Below are 22,500 nucleotides of genomic sequence, written 5' to 3' on the forward strand. Positions count from 1 at the left end.
CTACTACTACAATCTAAAACTACGTGGGTGTAGTAGCTGATACAATAGGTACCCGGTAAACTGGATGTAACAGTGTGTGAAACAAAGATGGAAGAAATGGTGAGGATCCATCCTCATCTGCACTCTGGATGTCGAGAGAGTATGGCTCGAATCTTCTGTTGTAGTCTCCGTCGATGCTGTGTAGCTCCTCTCCTCAGTCGCGGTCGTCTGTATCTCTGTAGCTCCAATGCACGGTCAATGAGAGTGCCAGTAGTGGTCGAATGAGTGTGGGACGAGCTCTGCAGTGGTGGCTGCTCCTCTGGCTGTCCCATATCTAGTGAAAAGAAATCTGTAATGTGTCTCTGGGACTGCCTCTCTCTAGCTCTCCCCAGTAAAGTGTCTCTATACCTGTGTAACTAAAGTAGATATAGTCCAAGACATCTCTGATCCTCATAACTCATGACCCTAGATAGAGGACCAAAACCCTCTCTGAATAAGCAGTGGAAACGCCCCCGTATCTCATAGAACACTGTGCAATGACATATGTAGTGCAACTCTGTCTCTGGCTCTCTCTGGCATAATCGGCATATCCTGTTGTCTGCTGGTATCCCTCTGAATCTACCAGTCTCAATCTCGAGCTGATGTGAGGATGTGCGTATCTGACCAATGGCACAACGCAAACCATGAGACATAAGTGTGTCCATGTAGCTGGGTCGAATCACAAACCCATCTCTTGTGAGGTGGAGAAGATGCTCTCTATAGAAAGCCATCTTCGTGCTCAACTCCTGAGGCGGCTCTATCCATGTCCTCCTGGTGTCGAGCTGGATCAGGTCCTGACGAATGAGTCTAGTGATCTCCACCCGTGTAAGAGACAGCGAGGGTGCCTGAAGAGAATACTGGAAAGGGGGCAACCTGTCCATGGTGAAGCCATGCGTCTGAAACCATGAAGTCATCTGTGCATACCAGCATGAAGTGTCCCCCTGTAGAGCTAACTGTCTGGAAGACTCAAGGGCCAATCTAGCATATCTGTCTCTAGTAGTATCCCATAGGCTATGCACAAAGGACACTGATCTGGTAAGCGCCTCAATCTCCATGGGGGGGGCAGCTAGCTCTGCTCGAATGATCGCGTGAGGTACGGAGGCCTTGGCTCTAATCAATCGGGAGATCATAGATACCAAGGGCCTCTCCATACGTCTCCAACCATCCTGGCCTACAGAAGGTCCCCATACCTGTACCCCATACATCATAGCTGAGGCTACTAAAGTATCAAAGAGCCATAACTTTGTCCGAGGTTCCTGGAACTGAACCTGCGAACACATCCTCTCCAAGCCTCCCAAGGCCGCATAAGCTCTGGTCAGTCTAGTCTTTGCTGCTCTCCCCAAAGAAAACCTCGGCCCAGTGAAGACTATCCCAAGGTAAGTGTATGCATTTGTATACTCCACAATCTCTTGACCATACGTGAAGGTCGGTGCCGATCTCCTGATCCACTGCAGTGTGGTGTTAAACACCATGACCTTGGTTTTACCAAGGTTTACAGACAATCCACTATCCTCTGCAAAACTGTGTAATGCATCCAATTGTCGCTGCATACCCTCTGGTGAGTCAGAGATCAAGACAATATCATCAGCATATAACAACAATGGGATCCACGTCCCTGCCAGCTGGGCACCTCTATCACCCTCTCTGTCAATGTAATCAGACACCTCATCAACATACATACCAAATAGAGTAGGAGACAATGGGCAACCCTGTTTCACCCCGATAGTGGAGTGAACTAAGTCAGATATCCCCTCTGGGGTGCGTACATGTCCCATCACTGATCTGTATAAAGCCATAATCCCCCAAATCAACACTGTGGGCACCCCCATCTCCTGCAGTCTGCGCATCAGTCGAGCTCTCGGTACCATGTCAAATGCTTTGCGGAAATCCACAAAGCTACAATAAATCCGTCTCCCATGTGACCTGCCCTCCTCAATGATAGCTCTGAGTGTCAGAATATGGTCAAGAGTGGAGAAACCCCTCCTGAAACCTGCCTGTCCCTTTGCCCGTACACCCTCACCCTCTGCCCAGTTACTCAACTGCTGCTGAATAATGGATGCATACAATCGTGCCAGTGTGTGTCCAACCATAATAGTGCGGTAATTTCCAGGCTCTGTAGGATCACCTGCCTTGAATATAGGCACAATAGTAGACAACCTCCAAGTCTCAGGTAATCCCTCACACATGGCACGATTGAACAACACTGCAAGAACCTCCATCAGCATATCCCTAGCATGTATAAAGTGCTCCGCTACTAGACCGTCATGATCGTAAGCCCTCCTGGTCCTCATCCTGTCAATGGCTCTCTTTACCATCTCAGTGGTAAAGAAGGTGCTCGTAGGTGGACATGGCTCTGTAGGATCTGGAAGGGGATCCTGCCCAGGAACCGTATATAACGATGTCGCATACTGGCCCCACACATCAGGAGAAGTAATCACTGGGGGAGGGGAGTGCTCATGGAAGAGTCGCCATGCCTCGCCTGAGTCTCTACTCAAGAACAACTGATACAAGTCTCGCTCCATCTGGGCCAGGTAAGCTCGTTTCTTCTTTCGCACAAGGCGCCGGAAAGCAATCCGCGACTGTCTGTAGGTGATGACTCCTAAATGAAGATCCCTCTGAAGCTGGGCTCTCATCTCTCTGCACTCCTCATCATACCAACTATTCTGGGGCATGCTCCCAGAATGTCGCCTCCGATCCGGTTGAGTGTGTGGGTATGCCTCTGATGCTGCATCATGTAGTGTCTCAGTCAATAAAGTAGTGCACTCCTCTACTGAGAGGCCTGGAGCAACTGTGCATAGACGATCCCAGATCGCCTCTGTATAAACCGAGTCAGTCTCTGGTGTAAATGTATAACGGGTGTGTGACCTGCCTCCTGATTTCTGGGTTGTACTAAACTGAAAAGATACGGACAGTGTCAAGAGAGCATGATCCACTGCTACGCCCACTGGTCTGGCTCCCACTGTGAAATCCTGAATACAAGGAATAAAGCTCGGCTGTGTCATAACATAGTCCACTGTACTGGCCCCATGTCTGTGTGGAAAGCATGTGAAGCCTGCTGCTCCAGGAAACCGCTGTAAGCCATTAAGTATGGCTAGCCCATGTATATTCGTCATCTCCGTGAGGTATCTCCCATACTCAGTCTGCTCTCTGTCATGTGAGCATCTGTCAAACCCCAGCTCACCCACATCCAACTCTCTAAGCATCTCATCTGAGGTGTCGTAGAAGACTGTCTGACAGTTGCCCGTTCGAGCATTGAAGTCTCCTAGGAGGATGATATCACCATCCCTAGAAAACTCCCATATATCATCATCTAGAATTGAGAAAGGCGACTGCCCTCTGGATATAGCATATACTGACGTACTGGGGGGGAAGTAACATATAGCAATATATAGAAATCGACCTGTGTCAGCTCTCAGCCTCACCCACATGTATCTAGCCTGATCATCTCTCCGTACAATATGTAGTAGTGGCTGTAGCTCCTCCCTAAACAACACCGCTACTCCTCCTGAACCTCTACTCCCATGCTCAGATCTCGTGACTGTTCTGTGGGCTGTCTCCCATTTGTATCCCACCACATGTGGCAACAGTTGGCCAGGGGCCTGGTGAGTCTCTGAAAAGAAAACAATGTCCTTGTCTCTGAAACTGTCCTCAAAGGCACCAACATCCAACCTCATAGACCCATTACAATTCCAAGTCGCCATCCTCAATGTGGTCCCATAGGTCTCGCACCGTCATGTAGAGCGCCGCTCTACAATCACCACCCGACCATCTCTGTAAAAGGCCATCTTCCCCTTCTCCCTTGCCGCTTGAATCTCGGGCATTACTTCTCTCATATGCGCAAGTTGTGAGAGAGTGAGGTCATCGCCTAAGAAAATACCTGTCTTCTTGAGAGTAGGTCTCTTCCTCAAGAATTCCTTCTTCTCTTCCAATGAAGGGAAGCGTAGTATGAGAGCTCTTTCCTTTGAAGATTCTCCGGGGCCCTCACTCTTCTTGCCCACTCTCCATGCCTTTGTGTGTGAAGGCTTCTTCACCCCCATCATTGATGTGAGGCTTGTGACCTCTTTTTCCACATTGTTTATGTCCTTGAGGCCGGTTACCCTCACATGTAGAGCCATCACCCTCCTCCTTTGTTCCTCTTCAAGGGTCATGTTGATAAGAGTGGGTGTACAAGGAGCTTCCTTACCTTTCCCTTTCTTGGCAACCTCAATCCATTTTTCGGCCTCCTCTACTTTCTTTTGCGTTTCGGATATGACCGCGGCCCATGACTTCTTCTCCTCATTGATGTTGTCAATTTCTTCCCTCAAAGAGGGCTGAAATTCCCCCTCTTCAAGCCCATTTTTTGACCGTGTTTCCAACACTTCTTTGTGGAGGTCCAAAATGCTATTCTCCAACGTGGCGATCTTGTTGAGAAGATGATCCTTCTCATCCTTCCACCTCTTCTCCTTTTCTTCATTTTCTCGGAGGAAAACGGTCTTCGCGTTCCTCCAATCTTCCATCTCTTTTCTCCATGCTTTCATTTCCAATTCAATGATGGAAATTCGTTTGGAGTGAAGCATATATTTGAGTTTGCTTGTTGCCATAGGTGAGGTCGGGGATGACATGAGAGAGAGAGAGAGAGAGAGAGAGAGAAGAGAGGATTGATGTTTCTAAAGTGCAGAAAATGCAGCAAACCCTAAAACGAAGATCTGTCCAACAACCCCAAAAAAAATATAAAAAAATAAAAAAAAATCGCGAACCCTAAAATACAGGTCGCGAGCCCTAAAAACAGGTCGCGAACCCTAAAATACAGCAGCAAACCCTAAACGAAAGCATGGTAAAGAGAGAGAGAGATGGCGTGATGAGAGAGAGAGAGAGAGAATCAGTTCATCGAGAGAGAGAGAGAGAGAGAGAGAAAGAAAGAAAGAAAGATTTTTAACGTATATGTCAGGCCGAAATCGGCCTATGAGACAAATCAAATGTACATGGTGTGTATGTCATCCGTCTATCGGAAAGACAAATGAAACAAAACTGATACAAAACTGAACTGAATGTAGGTAGTGGAGTATCTGAGGAGGGATGGAGCTCTATCTCTAGGGGTATATGCATGTCTATATGCTCAAGGTAGTACAATCATGAGAATGCATCAAGCTATCTAGCTCCATCCTGTACTAATGGGGGGATGTAAGATGTGGTACATGGGCGGGTCTGGTGCCAAGGCTACCCGGATGAAAGCTGTCGGGTCGGCCCTCATCTGAGCCACTCGCTCCTCAGTGGCACAGCGCTCCCGGGCTCGGATCTCCTCGATCTGTCGGTGGTGGGAGCTCGCGCCCCTGTAGCCTGTGACTCGTGGTCGTCGTCTAGCTCGGCTACCTCCACCTGTGGGAGTGTCACTCCCCTCTGAGTGTCTGGTGAGGGAGGGGCGGCAATCCTCTGAAAGAAGTCTGTGAGCTGCGACTGTCTCCCCTCTGTCTGTGTAGCTGTGTGTGGCTGTAGTAGTGTGTCCCGATGGCTCTGTATCCCTAGTAAGAAACGTCCGAGCTGTCTCTGATCTCGAGAGTCCATGATCTCTCGGAGAGTGGGCTGTCCTCTGAATAAGGCCTCATACCTGCCTCTGATCTCAGTGTATGCTCTGCATCTACATACAAAGTGCTCCTCACTCTCCACCTCCTCTGTGCAGGCTCTGCAGACTCGCTCCTCCCTGGGAACACCAGTATGTCTCCCGATCTCAATCTCTAACCTGTGTGAAGCCACTCTCAGCTGACCAATCGCCACCCGTGAGCTATGTGGCATGTATGTGTCCATATAGCGTGGTCTCTGTATGAACCCCCCAGACAATATGGTGAGAAACTGGTCTCTATAATCTGACATCCTCGTCCCCAAGCCAGGTGACTCCCAAACTCTCCTAGTGTAAAGCTGCCACAGATCCTGTCTCAATACCAAGTTCCTCTCACTGCGAGAGCGGTGAACATATGGTGAGTGGGGGTCGTACTGGAATGGTGGTAGGCTCTCCATGTCAAGACCGTGTCCCTCAAACCATGCTCTGACCTGTGAGTACCATGCTCTCTCATGCCCACTCTCTGATAGCTGTATAGCTGCCTCAAATGCTCTACGAGTAAGTCTGTCAGGAGGTAGCTCTCTCATCCTCTGGATGAAGCAGACTGTCTGGAATAGTGCCTCTACAACCATAGGTGGTGTGGCGAGCTCGGCTCTAATAATGTCATGTGGCACTGTCTTCTTGCTGCGGAGCAAGCGTGAGATCATACATACCTGTGGCCTCTCAAGCTGTGTCCACTGGTCAGCTGTCAATCCTGGTGCCCATACTGCCGCCGAGTACATCAAGGCCGGGGTGACTAAGGTGTCGAAAAGCCACCTCTTCGTGCGAGGCTCCTGAAAGTGTGCCTGGTGGCATCTCCGCTCTAGCATGGTCAGAGCTGCATATCCTCGGGTGAGCCTGTCAGCAGTAGCCTGTCTCATAGGGAAGGGTCCTGGTAATGTGATGCCAAGGTAGACATAGGAGGTGACTACATCAACTTGTCCTCCTGCTGCTGTGAAGGTGGCAGCGCTCCTCACTGCACTGGATGTGTGAAAGATCATAACCTCGGTTTTGCCAAGGTTCACAGTCAACCCCCTGTGTGTGCTGAATTCGTCCAAGGCCTCAAGATGGCGTTGCAAGCCCTCGGGTGACTCTGAAATCAACACAATATCATCAGCATATAACATGATGTGGACCGGAGTACCTGCCAAGTCGCTCCCCTCTCCCCCTGCTAGTCTTCAAAAGGCCAGAATGACCTATGAGAACAAATTGATCCAAAAGTGGTGAATCTGTTACAATGTCTAGGTACCTTAGTACTAAAGTACTAAGTGTGAAAAGTGTGAAAGTGTGAAAATAAATGTGAAAAACTAAATACAAAGTATTAAATAAACTTCTTAGCAGCATTCTGGGTGTCTGGCTAGAATGCTTCTAATCCTTTGTTGTAGTCTTCTCCGGTGAAGTGTGCTTCTGCATCTCGGTCGTGGTCGTCTCGATTTCCTAAGCTCAATCGCCCTATCAATGAGGGTGCCTTTGGTATGAATGTGGGTACTCCTTTGTGCTGGCTGCTGGCCTCTTGCTTCTCCTTCCACTCCTACTTTTCTCGATCCAAAGAAATCTGTGATCTGCCTCTGAGGCTGTAGTGCTCTTTGTCTTCTCATTAGATTATCCCTGTGCCGATGTAGTTCCACTAGGTACAAGCCTAAGCATCTTTGATCTTGGTATTGCATGACTCTATCTAGACGTCCAAAGCCTTCTTTAAATAGGCAATGGAAACGCCCACGTATCTCATAGTATACGGTGCAATGGCAAATATAGTGTAATTCTGTCTCTGGCTCCATTCCGCATAACTTGCAAATTCTGCTCTCAGGTGGGATTCCCCTAAATCTGCCAAATTCAATTTCCAGGTGGTGTGAGGATGTACGAATCTGACCAATAGCACATCTCAAACCATGAGACAGGTGGGTATCCATGTAGCTCGGGCGAATCACAAATCCATCTTCAGATAATTGTAGGAAGTTTTCTTTGTAGTCGGCCATCTTCGTGCCCAATTCTTGTGTAGGGTCTACCCATGTCCTCTTAGTATCCAACTGTATAAGATCTTGACGGATGATTTTATTAATCTCCGTTCGTGTAATTGCCAGTGATGGAGCCTCAAGAGAGTATTGGAAGGGGGGTAATCTTTCCATACTGAACCCGTGTCTCTGAAACCACGAGGACAGTTGCGCATACCAGCATGATGTATCCCCTTTCATTGCTAATTGTCGAGAGGATTCGAGGGACAGTTAGTATATCTAGAGAGAGAGAGAGAGAGAGATGAAATGAAATGTTATATGAATGTCTTCAAAAGGCCAAAATGACCTATGAGACCAAACTGTTACAAAATTGTGAATCTGATACCATGTCTGGATACAAAAGACTAGAACAAAAATACTACTACTACTACTAGAATCCATCCTCATCTGCACTCTAGATGTCGAGAGAGTATGGCTCGAATCCTCTGCTGTAGTCTCTATCGATGCTGTGTAGCCCCTCTCCTCAATCGTGGCCGTCTGGATCTCGGTAGCTCCAGTGCTCAGTCGATGAGAGTGCCAGTAGTGGTCGAATGAGTGTGGGCGGAGCTCTGCAGTGATGGCTGCTCCTCTGACTGTCCCATATCTAGTGAAAAGAAATCTGTAATCCGTCTCTGGGACTGTCTTTCTCTAGCTCTCCCCATTAAAGTGTCTCTATATCTGTGTAACTCAAGTAGATATAGCCCAAGACATCTCTGATCCTCATAACTCATGACCCTAGAGAAAGGACCAAAACCCTCTCTGAATAAGCAGTGGAAACGGCCCCGAATCTCATAGTATATTGTGCAATGACATATGTAATGTAGCTCTGTCTCTGGCTCTAGCTGGCATAAACGGCATAACCTGTTGTCTGCTGGTATCCCTCTGAATCTACTAGTCTCAATCTCCAGCTGATGTGAGGATGTGCGTATCTAACCAATGGCACACCGCAAACCATGAGACATATGTGTATCCATGTAGCTGGGGTCGAATCACAAACCCATCTCCTGTGAGGTGTCCATGTCCTCCCGGTATTCAACTGGATCAGGTCTTGACGAATGAGTCTGGTAATCTCCACCGTCTAAGAGACATCGAGGGTGCCTGAAGAGAGTACTGGAAAGGGGGCAGCCTGTCCATGGTGAAACCATGCGTCTGAAACCATGATGTCATCTGTGCATACCAGCATGAAGTGTCCCCCTAAAGAGCTAACTGTCGAGAAGACTCAAGGGCCAGTCTAGCATATCTGTCTCTAGTAGTGTCCCACAAGCTGTGCACAAAGGAGACAGATCTGGTAAGCGCCTCAATCTCCATAGGAGGGGCAGCTAGCTCTGCTCGAATGATAGCGTGGGGTACGGAGGCCTTGGCTTTGATTAGTCGAGAGATCATAGATATCAAGGGCCTCTCCATACGTCTCCAACCATCTTGGCCTAGAGAAGGTCCCCATATCTGCACCGCATACAACATCGCTGAGGCTACTAAAGTATCAAAGAGCCATAACTTTGTCTGAGGTTCCTGGAACTGAACCTGCGAACACATCCTCTCCAAGCCTCCCAAGGCCGTATAAGCTCTAGTCAGTCTAGTCTCTGCTATTCTCCCCAAAGAAAACCTTGGCCCCGTGAAGACAACCCCAAGGTAAGTGTATGCATCTGTATACTCTACAATCTCCTGACCATATGTGAAAGTCAGTGCTGATCTCTTGATCCACTGTGGTGTGGTGTTAAACAACATAACCTTAAAACCAAGGTTTATAGACAATCCACTATCCTTTGCAAAACTGTGTAATGCATCCAATTGTCGCTGCATACCCTCTGATGAGTCAGAGATCAACACAATATCATCAGCATATAACAACAATGGGATCCACGCCCCTGCCAGTTAGGCACCTCTATCACCCTCTCTGTCAATGTAATCAGACACCTCATCAACATACATACCAAATAGAGTAGGAGACAATGGGCAACCCTGTTTCACCCCAATGGTGGAGTGAACTAAATCAGATATCCCCTCCGGGGTGTGTACATGTCCCATCACTGATCTATATAGAGCCATAATCCCCCAAATAAACACTATGGGCACCCCCATCTCTTGCAGTCTGCGCATCAATCGAGCTCTCGGTACCATGTCAAATGCTTTGGGGAAATCCACAAAGGTACAATAAATCCGTCTCCCATGTGACCTACCCCTCTCAATGATGGCTCTCAGTGTCAGAATATGATCAAGAGTGGAGAAACCCCTCCTAAAACCGGCCTGGCCCTTTGCTCGTACACGCTCACCCTCTGCCCAATTACTCAACAGCTGCTCAAGAATGGATGCATACAACCGTGCCAATGTGTGCCCAACCATAATAGTGCGGTAATTCCGAGGCTCTGTAGGATCACCTGCCTTGAAGATAGGCACAATAGTAGACAACCTCCAAGTCTCAGGTAACCCCTCACACATGGAACGATTGAACAACACTGCAAGAACTTCTACGAGCATATCTCTAGCATGTATAAAGTGCTCTGCTACTAGACCATCATGATCATATGCCTTGCTAGTCCTCATCTTGTCAATGGTTGTCTTTACCATCTCAGTGGTAAAGAAGGTGCTGGTAGGTGGGCATAGCTCTGTAGGATCTGGAAGGGGGTCCTATCCAGGAACTGTATATAACGATGTCGCATACTCGCCCCACACATCAGGAGAAGTAATCACTGGGGGAGGGGAGTGCTCATGAAAGAATCGCCATGCCTCTCCTGAGTCTCTACTCAAGAACAGCTGATACAAGTCTCGCTCCATCTGGGCCAAATAAGCTCGTTTCTTCCGTCGCACAAGTATCCGGAAGCAATCCGAGACTGTCTATAACCTAAAAGAAGATCTCTCTGGAGCTGGGCTCTCATCTCTCTGCACTCCTCATCATACCAATTATTCTGGGGCATGCTCCCAGAATGTTGCCTCCGATCTAGCTGAGTGTGTGGGTATGCCTCTGATGCTGCACCATGCAGTGTCTCAGTCAATAAAGTGGTGCACTCCTCTACTGAGAGACCAGGACTAGCTGTGCATAGACGGCTATAGATCTCCTTTGTATAAACCGAGTCAGTCTCTAGTGTAAATGTATAACGGGTATGTGACCTGCCTCCTGAGGTCTGGGCTGTACTATAATGAAATGAAACGGACAATGTCAAAAGAGCATGATCCACTGCTACACCCACTAGTCTGGCTCCCACTATGAAATCCTGAATACAAGGAATAAAGCTTGGCTCTGCCATAACATAGTCCACTATACTAGCTCTGTGCCTGTGTTGAAAGCATGTGAAGCCGGCTGCTCCAGGAAATCGCTGTAAGACATTAAGTATGGCTAACCCATGTGTGGTTGTCATCTCCGTGAGGTATCTCCCATACTCCGTCTGCTCTCTATCATGTTAGCATCTGTCAAGCCCCAAGTCATCCACATCCAGCTCTCTAAGCATCTCATCTGAAGTATCGTAGAAGACTGTCTGAGAGTTGCGCGTTCGGGCATTGAAGTCCCCTAGGAGGATGATAGCACCATCCCTAGAAAACTCCCATATATCATCATCTAGTATAGAGAAAGGCGATTGTCCTCTGGGTGCAGCATATACTGACGTACTAGGGGGGAAGTAACATATGACAATGTATAGAAATCGGCATGTGTCAGCTCCCAACCTCACCCACATGTATCTAGCATGATCATCTCTGCGTATAATATGTAGTAGTGGCTGTAACTCCTCCCTAAATAGCACTGCTACTCCTCCTGAAGCTCTACTCCCATGCTCAGATCTCGCGACTGTTCTGTGGGCCGTCTCTCATTAGTATCCCACCACATGTGGCATAAGCTGTCCAGGGGCCTGATGAGTCTCTGAGAAGAAAACAATGTTCCTCTCTCTGAAACTGTCCTCAAAGGCACCAACATCCAACCTCATAGATCCATTACAATTCCAAGTAGCCATGTTCAATGTGGTCCCATAGGTCTCACACCGTCATGTAGAGTGCCGCTCTACAATCACCACCCGACCATGTCTGTAAAAGGCCGTCTTTCCCTTCTCCCTTGCCGTCGTAATCTCTGGCATTACCTCTCTCATATGCGCAAGCTGTGAGAGAGTGAGATCATCACCAAGGAAAATACCTGTCTTCTTGAGAGTAGGCCTCTTTTTCAAAAATTTCTTCTTCTCTTCCAAGGAGGGGAAGCGTAGTATGAGAGCTCTCTCTTTTGAAGATTCTCCCGAGCCACCACTCTTCTTGCCCACTCTCCATGCCTTTGTGTGTGAAGGCTTGTCCATCCCCACCATGGATGTGAGGATTGTGACCTCTTTTTCCACATTGTTTATGTCCTTGAGGCCGGTTACCCTCACATGTAGAGCCCGCATCCTCCTCCTTTGTTCCTCTTCGAGGGTCATGTTTATAAGAGTGGGTGTACAAGGAGCTTCCCTACCTTTCCCTTTCTTGGTGACCTCAATCCATTTTTCGGCCTCTTCTACTTTCTTTTGTGTTGCGGAGATAACCGCGGCCCATGACTTCTTCTCCTCATCTTCCTTGATAACCCGTATTTCTTCTCTCATGGTATTCAATTCTTCCATCATGGATGGATGAATTTCGCCTTCTTTGAGCCGCCCACTTTTTGCTGCAAGAAGTTCAACTTGGACAGTTCAAATTGTGGCTTCTTGTGAAGCCGCTTGCTCTTCGACACGAGAAATCCTTTCGCATAGGTTTTCTTTTCCTCTTTCCATTCTTCCATCTTTTGAAGAAAGGTTGCCTCCATCTCTTTCCTCCACTCCTTCACTTCAACTTCAAGTGTTGATATCCGCTTGTTGGTAATCGAGAACTTCATGTTGAGAGGGAGGCAGGCTATAGCCACTGGAGATGCCATGTGAAAGAGGGTCAATGGGTAGTCCAATGGAGGGAGACCATGAGAGAGAGAGAGAGAGTAAAATAACCAAAAAAATGCTGAAACTCTAAAAAATAGCAAGAAACGCTTGTGAAATCCTTAAAAACAGAGAAAATCAACTTCGAACCTTTAAAAAACAGAAAAACACATATTTAAAACCCTAAAAAAACAGCAGAAAACAGTTATGAAACCCTACAAAACAGTTTCAAAACCCTAAAAAACAGCAAAAACCAGTTTCGAAACCCTTTAAAACAGCAAAAAACAATGACGAAACCCTAAAAAATAGCCAAAAAACATTTTCGAAACCCTGAAAACAGGAAAAAAAATGCAAAACCATAAAAACAACAGGAGAGAGAGAGAGAGAGAGAGAGAGAGAAATGTAATGAAATGAAATGTAATATTAACGTCTTCAAAAGGACAAAATGACCTATGAGACCAAAAGGTTACATGTGGTGAATCTAATACCAGGTCTAGGTACAAAAAGTACAAAGAGCTAAAAAGAAAATAGTGGGTAGGGGTGGGATGAAATCTGATACAAAGGGAATACAAAGGGTGAGCTGATACAATGGACCTCTCTAACAGTGGAGGCGTCATATACATATACATCAATATCCAAAAGGCTATAGAGATTCAATGTCCTCCAAGGTAGGCACTCTGTCGGGACGGCTCCTATGTCTCGCCAGTATGGTATGGATCCTCTGTCGCAATCTGCGTCAATGTCGAGAGGGCCCCCTCATCCATGGGTGACGGGACCGCCCCAAATCTGTCGCCCGATCAAGCAGTATGCCTCTGGTGCCTCTGGTGTTGTTATGCTGTGGGGACTATTGGAACTCCTTTGTCTGTGACTGAAAGAAATCTGTAATCTTCCGCTGTCGCTGGATCTCTCTCATTGTGCCCCTCTTCAAGTGGTCCTCTCCGTGTTTGCGAATCTCAAGTATAATCCGAGGCATCTCTGATCCAGGTATCTCATGACTCTAGAAAGTGGCCCAAAACCCTCTCTGAATAGACAGTGAAGCGGCCTCGTATCTCATAGTATACTGGGCAGTGACATATGTAATGTAGCTCTGTCTCTGGCTCTATCTGGCACACCTGACAAATCCTGGACTCAGCGGGTACTCCTCTAAATATGTGTGTCTCAATCTCTAGCTGATGTGAGGATGTGCGTATCTGACCAATAGCACATCGTATCCCGTGGGATAGATGAGTATCTATGTATCCTGGTCTGATCACAAAACCATCCTCCGTGAGTTGGAGAAGATGCTCTCTATAGAAAGTCACCTTCGTACCTAGCTCATGTGTAGGTTGTATCCATGTCCTCTTCATATCCAACTGAGTCAAGTCCTGTCTGATGAGCCTGGTAATCTCTGCCCTGGTGAGGGAGATGGAGGGTGCATCCTGAGAGTACTGAAATGGGGGTAGCTGATCCATACTAAAGCCATGTAATCGAAACCAAGATGCCATCTCTATACACCAACATAATCTATCTCCCTGCAATGCCAACTGTCACGAAGACTCTAGTGCTAATCGAGCATATCTGTCTCTAGGGAGAGCCCAAGTTCTATGCATAAATGAAATTGATTGAGTGAGTGCCTCCACTACCGACAGAGGAGCAGCGAGCTCCGCCCTAACAATATCATGTGGTACTGAGGCCTTGGCTCTAATCATCCAAAAAATCATAGACACCAAGGGCTTCTCCATACATCTCCATCCCTCAGTACTACCAGCTTTGCTATGATGATCAAGTGAGGAGCCCCATATGTCCACTGCGTACAGCATGGCTGAAGTGACCAAAGTGTCAAAGAGCCAAAGCTTTGTCCGAGGTTCCTAGAACTGAACCTACGAACGTATCCTCTCAAGTCTCCCCAATGCTGCATAGGCTCTGGTCAATCGCACTGAAAACCGCCCCAAGATAAGTGTATGTATCTGCATACTCTACAGTCTCTCGACCATATGTAAAAGTGGGGGGGGGGTACCTCCTTACCCACTGCGCCGTGGTGTTAAACACCATTACCTTGGTCTTACCAAGGTTCACAGACAATCCACTGTCCCGTGCAAATACATGCAATGCATCCAAATGACGCTGCATCCCCTCTAGAGAATCTGAGATCAACACAATATCATCAGCATATAATAGCAACGGAGTTTTCGCTACTTGAGTGGCACTTTACATCTTGGCTTGTTTTATCCCAAGGAGAATCATTGCCGCCAGATTTTCATGCTTTTTCGGACTCAGATTGGGTTGGGTGTTATGACACACAAGTGTCCACAAGTGGTTTTTGTTCATGCTCGGCAATCCATGCATATCATGGTTGAGCAAGAAGCAACCTACTATGGCCACTTCCAGTTGTGAGGCTGAGTACAGGGCACTCTTCATAGCTACGGTTGAGTGTGTATGGCTTAGACGCCTTATGGCTGATTTGAGTGTTGGACAAGACACTGCCAACACTATCTACACTGACAGTCAGAGCGCATTGGCAGTTGCGAGAAACCCACTTTTTTATTCTCACACAAAGCACATTGAGGTGTATTACCACTATGTCACGGAGAGGCTCTCAGCAGGAGAGATCATCTTGGCTTATGTGCCAACACACGACAACCTTGCAGATCTTTTCACAAAAGCATTGTATCGTGAGAAGTTCGAAGCTTTCCGCAAAGCTTTGGGATTACTTCCCTTTGTGGACTAATCATGTTCTCAGGGAATGGCACTTCCCTATACTCTATGTGCTAGCTCTCGTTCAGCGAATCACTTCCAGGGGGGGTTTCTTACCATATACATGTGGTAGTGATATGTGTGAACACACTTCGGACCACCGGGGCATTTTTTCCCTCACTAGGAGGATTTTTCTCCCATGCATTGTATATACCCCCATCACTCTAGGGCTATCTTCTCTTTCCATTTCACAATAAGTAATTCACTCTCTCTTGTGTGCCTTAAGCTTCCTTCGTCTTCTCCAAGCTGTGTTTTCTTGCAACCCTAATTCCAACATCCTTTGCTTTCTTCCCGTCCTTGTTCGTCGTCACAACAGTACACACAAATGGAGGATTCTGCTCTGCCAGAGAGGGACTCGACTAAAGTCCCCTCGTCCGACTCCGTATAACACACCATCCAACTTGCTCTTTCGCCGACAGACCAAGCGAGCTTAGAGATAGAGGTGACGCGCCTTCAGGCCACCTCTGCTATCTACAAGATCATCGACACCCGACTTAGCAGAGGGAAGGTGCATGACCTCCTCCTGGTCCGCCTTTTAGCAGAGGTGGGAAAGATCATCAACGTTCAGCTTCTTGGGCGCGGCTACTATCAGATAGAGTTTGAGACCGCCATGGCTTTGATCCGGCGACTGATGCTCTTGTCTCGAGGAGACAGACCTACCCATTTCGATCTGATCCCTAGCCTGAGGAGAGAGTATCTCGCTCTACTATCAGATAGAGTTTGAGACCGCCATGGCTTTGATCCGGCTATTGATGCTCTTGTCGAGGAGGCAGGCCTGCCCATTTCGGTTTGATCCCTAGCCTGAGGAGAGAGTATCTCCCTCTACTTTCCAAGATAGGTTCCGAGATTGGGAGTGTCTTGGAGATACTCTGCACGGCAGCTTTCGTTGCTGCCAAGGTAGCAAACATACCTTCAGTACGTGTTCTGGTTCAAAACACCCACACCCTCCCGAAGGTCATTTTTCTAGTCATTTTACTACCTCGGGTGAGTGGTGGTTGGCTTCATCAGAACGTGGAGCATTCGGGGCTCCCGAATCAGGGCTTCATTTGTAGACAGATGGGCCATCTTGCGAAGGCCTGTCCACGGAGGAGGTCCCGACCTACGACACAGCCCCAGCCTACTAAGGCTGGCTAGGCTCAGAAGGTAGAGACACAAGGAGCATAAGGAGGTATCTCCTCTAAAACACGTGCCCAAACAGAGAAGGGTACATAGAAGGGTTGGTAGTAGGTTCGTGGACGACACCGCCAGGGACCACCATGCCAGTTCGACGCCTCTGGTGGTCAGCCCGCACCATGCCAGCATCAGTGGGTTTCTACACGGAACTGTTTCGACCCTCTACAGCAGGATGAGCCAGCGGATACCCCTTCCACCTCAACTTCACCACCGACAGCCCCTCCTCCCCCTCTACCTACCGCCCCCACCCCTTTGCCGCCATCACCACCACCTCCCCCCATCCCTCCTGCTAGTCCCTCCACTCCGCCGTCTGCTCCCATCCACACCCCGTTGTTGGCCCAAGAGACAAGTCTTTCAGTAGCTCGGAGGTCTCTTGGTAGTGCATTTGCCGCGAGCTGCTTTGCGCGAGAGGAACAACCATACCTGTGGACGTCCTTGTTGGCACATGCGTCGCATTTTGCGGCAGTCCCTTGTGGGCTAACCAGTTTTGACATCCCTTGCCGTTGGGAGCTCTTCGACTACAACTTCACACGAATTCCTCGTCGACTCTCACCCGACCTTGATGCGGCTTGGTTCAGAGTCCATGTATTGTTTCTAGCAGCTAGAGGAGAAGAGGCCCTGGACACAATGGTTGGTTTCTCCTTCCCACTGTCTAGCAGTGATCAGACTGAATGGACTATGGATACAACGATGGATTGGCTTCAGGTTCAGGCTCCTGAGTTCTCTCATCACACGGGAGACTAAGGGATGACAAATTTTATACAGACTCTGTGGCCGTTGGCCAAGTTCTCTGTGAGACCATCAGATACAGCAAGTTCTTTGTGACACCATCAGGCACATTGTGGTACACTTTTTGCCGAAGCGCAGAGTGCACCCTGCTATGTATATGTTCATGAGAACTCCTAGATAGAGGATGTAGCACTACGAACTGCAAACCTAGCCTGGGTACAGGTCCGGAAAACACTCCAAACACGACTTTCTTGAGGTCGCTCGGATGCGGATTACTCCCCATCCAAGCCTACATCAAAGATTATGAGACTGGCTACAATGGCAGCATCGTCCTTCTCTCAGTCACCTCATGAGGATATTCTAATGGAATGTGCAGAGGCTAGGTGAACCTCAGTTTGTACGCCATAGAGGTCGACTTAGACAGGAGCTTCCGAGATGCCTTGTGGGTGGAGAGATTGATATGCTTATGCTCCGCGCGCATCACTTGTGTGAGATCCGTATAAGGCGCTGTGGATAGATTTTTCATGGTCGATTTGAGACCTTTTGGTCAGCTGCTTTTGGACTTGGTGGCATTCAAAGAGGGGTATGTATGACTATTGCGGATTCATGGCAGTAGGCCATTGTGGGCAGAGGCATCATTGTGCCAAGCAGGGCCCACCAGGTCACTATGCGCATACATAACTACCTTGTGGGTTTTCTGATCATTTATGCACCCAACCATGAGAGTGCACAGGCTGAGTTTTGGCCACATTTGGTGAAGTCCCTACCCCATGCACAGTAGTGGGGCATTGGAGGGGATTTCAACATGCTTGAGGACCCCTCAGACAAGCTTGGGGGCAGTCATGCTACTGTACATGGAGCTGAGTTGGCTACTTGGGAACATCTATGCATGACCTTGAGGATTGCGGATGTTTGGCAGCATGCTGGCTTTGCTTGGCCCTTAGACAACCTCTTTTTTTCTAGATCCGACCACAAAGTAGGCGGAGTGAATCTATCCAGTATAGATCGCTTCTATGCTAGTGAGCACTTTTGTGACTTGGGTGGTTCAGTTTGCATTTTGGTAGGGACTACCTTCTCTGATCATGCGCCAATGATCCTTACTCTAGCTAATAGGCGCAAGAGTGGCAGTGTCATGTTATGCATCCCTAAGAGGATTTTGCTAGATACAGAGCTCAGATAGCAGGTGGTTATGTTCTCGACTGAGAGTTTGGATACACAGGGGAATGTAGTTGTTAGAGTGGCCAATGGCCTCAAGGAGCTTAGTCGTTTCTTTCTCCAAGAGTTGACAGCACAACTCTGAGAGGAGGAGAAGTGACTAGGTCGGGGCATTGCCTCCTTGAAGAGGATACAAGAGCGGCACCCAGGTAGTCCCTGGATGGAGGACCAGATGCAGCAGGCTCAACAGAAGCTGATCACCATCAAGGAGCAGCGCCATGAGTTTGCCTACCACCAATAGGCATCTCATTGGACCCAAGCGTCCGACAGAGTTATTGGAGAGTTTTTTGAGATGGTGGGTCCTCGCCATGCACAAACCAGTGTTTGCCAGTTCAGGAGACAGGATGGGATGGTTTCCACAGAGCTTGAGGACATACACGCAGTAGCTACTGACTTCTTACGAGAGATGCTCTCGCTGAGCCGCAGTCAAAGCCCAAGGATGCATGTAGAGAGAAGGTGTGGGCACATATGCATTGCCTCGTCACAGAGGAGATGCAGCAGATGCTTGAGAGGCCTTTCCTGCCAGAGGAGCTTCAGGAGGCTCTCAGGCCACTCTCTCGTAGTAATTTCTCAGGAGAGGATGGTCTGACTCCCAGCTTTTTCTTGGAGTATTGGGAGGTGCTTGGACAGGACCTATGTAGTGCATACAGGCACATTTTGCGCACTGGGGAGATGCCTGATAGCATGAGCGAGGGTTTGATCTAACTCATCCCCAAGGACGAGGGTTCCCCACATGAGATTCGACAGTGGCAGCCCATCACCATTCTCAACTCGGCCTACAAAATTCTGGCGAAGGATTTGAGTTTGAGAACTAAGCCACTACTTGAGAGCATCATAAATTAGACTCAGACGGGCTTTGTCAAGGAGCATAGTATCCCTGACACATCTTCACCTTTTGGGAGGCAACTGCCCCCGCGGGCTTGCGAGGAGAAGACCTTGTGGTGCTCCTTCTCTACTTTGAGAAGGCCTATGACAAAGTTGACTCGGACTTCTTGAAGGGCACTTTGTGCAGGATAGGTTCTTCATATCCATGGATCAGAGGGGTGAGACCTCTCTACAAGTGTGCTCACAGTCAGGTTTTGCAAGCAGGAGGTCAAAGGGAAGGCTTCATGCTTACACGCTCAATACTACAGGGCTGCCCTCTTGCCCCCTCCTTATTTCATTTCTAAGCAGAAGCGATGAGCAGATTTCTGGCCTCACAGGAGGTTGGTTTGTGTTGCCTACAGTTACCCATCCGGGGAGAGGAGCTTTTGGACGTTGAACTTGTTGATGACTCATGCATGTTTTTGGAGGGTTGTGAGGCCAATTTTAATAGGTGTAAGCAGGCTCTAGAGGTATTTTGTTGTGCATTGGGAGCATTGACCAACTAGCAAAAGAAATCTGCTTTTTGGGTTTGTGATGCTCCCACACCTGACTGGATGCGTAGAGAAGGATTTTGTTGGATCCCTCCAGGGATGCCCGTTCCTTACTTGAACTGCCAGGTTGGCTTGGACTTGTCACCGGAGCAGAAGACTGCCCCCCTCCTAGCCATCAAGAGGAAGCTGTTACATTGGAGCGCCGCGTCTTGCTAGCAGGGTGGTTGTGGCCAACCAAGTGCTTTTGGCTACCAAGTGGTACATCGCATCTTCTTGGATCTTCTCGAGTTCTTGTATCAACCAGCTAGAGAGCTTGATCATGATATTTTTGTGGACAAGGAGAGACACATAGTGGGCTCGCGCCTAAATCTCCTGGTAGGTCATCACCTTAACTTGCTCTCAGGGGGGACTGGGTATCATCGATCCATCACGAGAGAGTAGAGCCCTCCTTCAGAAGCTCATTGTCAGGGGCCTTCTTCCAAGGGAGGAGCCCTGGAAAGAGCTCTTGTTACATAGATTAAGAGGCAGAGTTCCATAGACAGGAGTCCCTTGGAGACCTGTACTCGTTGGATTTTCACAGAGATGCACAGAATGGGCCTGAGCGAGAGATGAGAGGACCATTTCTCATTGAGCTTACTTCGGTCTTGGGAGCAGCTGAGGGAGGGACTTGAGCTTACTTCGGTCTTGGGAGCACCACTAGCCCGCATGCATTGAGGAGCGCTTGAGACAACCTCTTACATGGAACCCTTTGGTCGGTACACAACGAGGTCACATGGTTGGCAGTAGACCCCATGTCTCATGGGGTCCCATGATGGAAGAGGGTCTTGCCTGCACCCTGGGAGATTGATTGCAGTTTACTAGATCTTGAGACTGGACATTGGAGGCTCTGGGCTTGGAAGAGTTTTGTCACGACTCAAGACGATAAAATAAAATAGGACCAATAAACACAACACATACACAACAACAACCTTGCGTGAAAAACGTGATGAAATGGTAGCTATACAGACACCCGTGATTAACGTTGATGACGTGGCTGGCTGTACGAACTTTTGCAAAATGCACTAGCAGCTGATGACATGGCAGAAAGTGCGGATATCCCTATATATTCGTGCTAGCTTTTGGGAGCCAGTGCTTTTAAAACCAGATGCTTTTCATGTACTGCTTTTCCAAGGCCAAGGGCCTTTAAATATAGTAATGGGCTCATTCTCTCGCACAATTCCCTGAGTAGAGTGCAAAGCAACGGAGTACCGGCTTGTACCTGTTGAAGCAATATAAAGAAATACCGAAAGGGGCACCATCGTTTGGGCCACTACTCTCTTGGGGTGGAACTCCGCCACTCCTCGTCTCGTGTCTTGTGCATCTCTTTCAGTTCAATGTTAATTGTAGTTCTAAAAGTTGTTCACTCTGTTCTTTTCCATTGGCACGTGGTGCCCTCCCGTTATTACAGGCTCTCTTGCCAAGGCACTGTGCACATGGAACAAGTTTTTCAGTTGATCAATAGATGGTAGGTTTCAAGTTGCTTTGAGGATTGAGAGGCAAGAAAGAGTAATACGCTTGACTCGTACTTGATTAAATATACCTTCATAAGTTAAGAATAGTCTAAACTCACGAATTATAATAGGGAATAAGCACTCATAAAACTAAAAAAGCAAGAAAAAAACAAGGCTAAATCATTTTATTTGCTACGAAACAAAACTAGATAAAACAAAACATTATGAACTTAAAAATGTTTTTAGAAAAGGCATGCGCAAAATAAGTAAGTTGACATAGCTTACTTCGCTAAAACTTAAAACAAGTACTCAACTTTAAATGAAAAAGGATAAGATATGTTAAAAACTTAATCCTAGAAATCAAACTTCACACAAGACTTCTAAAGAAACAAATTCTTAAGTCCAAATGTAAGCTAAATATGAAATTGAAAAATGAATACTACTACAAACCTACAACGAAGAGGCTACAAATAACCAGAGAAGTACAAAGATCCAAACTTGACAATATGTGACCTCAACTTCGCTACTTTTCTAAACAGGAAGAATAAGATTATCACCTTTATCATGCATAGCTTGGACAACAGCTATGACATCCCTACTCACGCCGTTAGTGCTCAAGAGTAGGTGCAGGTTTGTATAGAGGTCATTCATGCTTTGAACGTACTCTACAAAACCAACGAGCTGAGTTTCTATCACCCTCCGGAGGTGATGGGCATACTCAGCCATAATAAAGGCTAGCATTTATCAGGCTAGAGTAAAAAGCGCTAGAGATCAAAACAACAAAATAGTGCGTTACTAAGTCAAAAAATCAATGGGCTTTTAAGCTCCCCACTTTTATTAAATCTACTATTGATTATCTTGAACATTCCAAAGGAAGAAACGTTTAAAATACTACCATGCAAAAATGAATGAACGTTTTTCATGATTCTTTTGAATGGGTATCCTTTGATTGAACAACAAAAGCAGATTTACTAGAACAAAGACGAGAAAATCTAAATAGTTGAGAGAAAATGACTACTTGATTAAATGCCCTTGATTGTCCAAAATGTGCTTCTCATTTACAAACTACCACAACCGTTTACAAAAGAACATGAGCTACAACACATTTGATTGGCTTAAACATAAAGCTGAACTATGAAAAAAATAAGCTTTTAAAAACTAGTCATTTATGCCATCTAATTCAAAAATTACCAGCTTGTTCCGGAAATTGAGGTGCAAACAATGGTGCATCTGGTATCACTGTTTGAGATAGTTTCTGTAAGTAGCAGAAAAACAACATTCAAGAAAACAACCCTGTGCAGTTCAAACATAAAAGTTTCAATACTTATAACAAATCTTATAGCATAGAATATTCAATAGTTATAATAAATA

The 22,500-nt window shown here is 47.3% G+C and overlaps 1 protein-coding gene across 9 annotated transcripts in view; it reads right to left on the reverse strand.

Moving 5' to 3' along the window:
• Positions 1 to 22,500, reverse strand: part of FAAH (fatty acid amide hydrolase) — a 95,357-nt gene that overhangs the window by 39,267 nt on the left and 33,590 nt on the right. For 8 of the 9 annotated variants that reach the window (XM_086514039.1, XM_086514041.1, XM_086514037.1 and 5 more), the window contains 2 exons: positions 22,321 to 22,384; positions 21,687 to 21,794 (listed from right to left, as the gene is read on the reverse strand). In XM_086514039.1, the coding sequence (XP_086370165.1) occupies positions 21,687 to 21,794; positions 22,321 to 22,384 (172 nt within the window). The remainder of the gene's footprint in view (positions 1 to 21,686; positions 21,795 to 22,320; positions 22,385 to 22,500) is intronic. The other variant, XM_086514042.1, reaches the window with a different exon arrangement.

This window comes from Adiantum capillus-veneris, chromosome 6, assembly GCF_014529385.1.
Source record: "Adiantum capillus-veneris isolate H3 chromosome 6, ASM1452938v2, whole genome shotgun sequence".
Classification (NCBI taxonomy): domain Eukaryota; kingdom Viridiplantae; phylum Streptophyta; class Polypodiopsida; order Polypodiales; family Pteridaceae; genus Adiantum; species Adiantum capillus-veneris.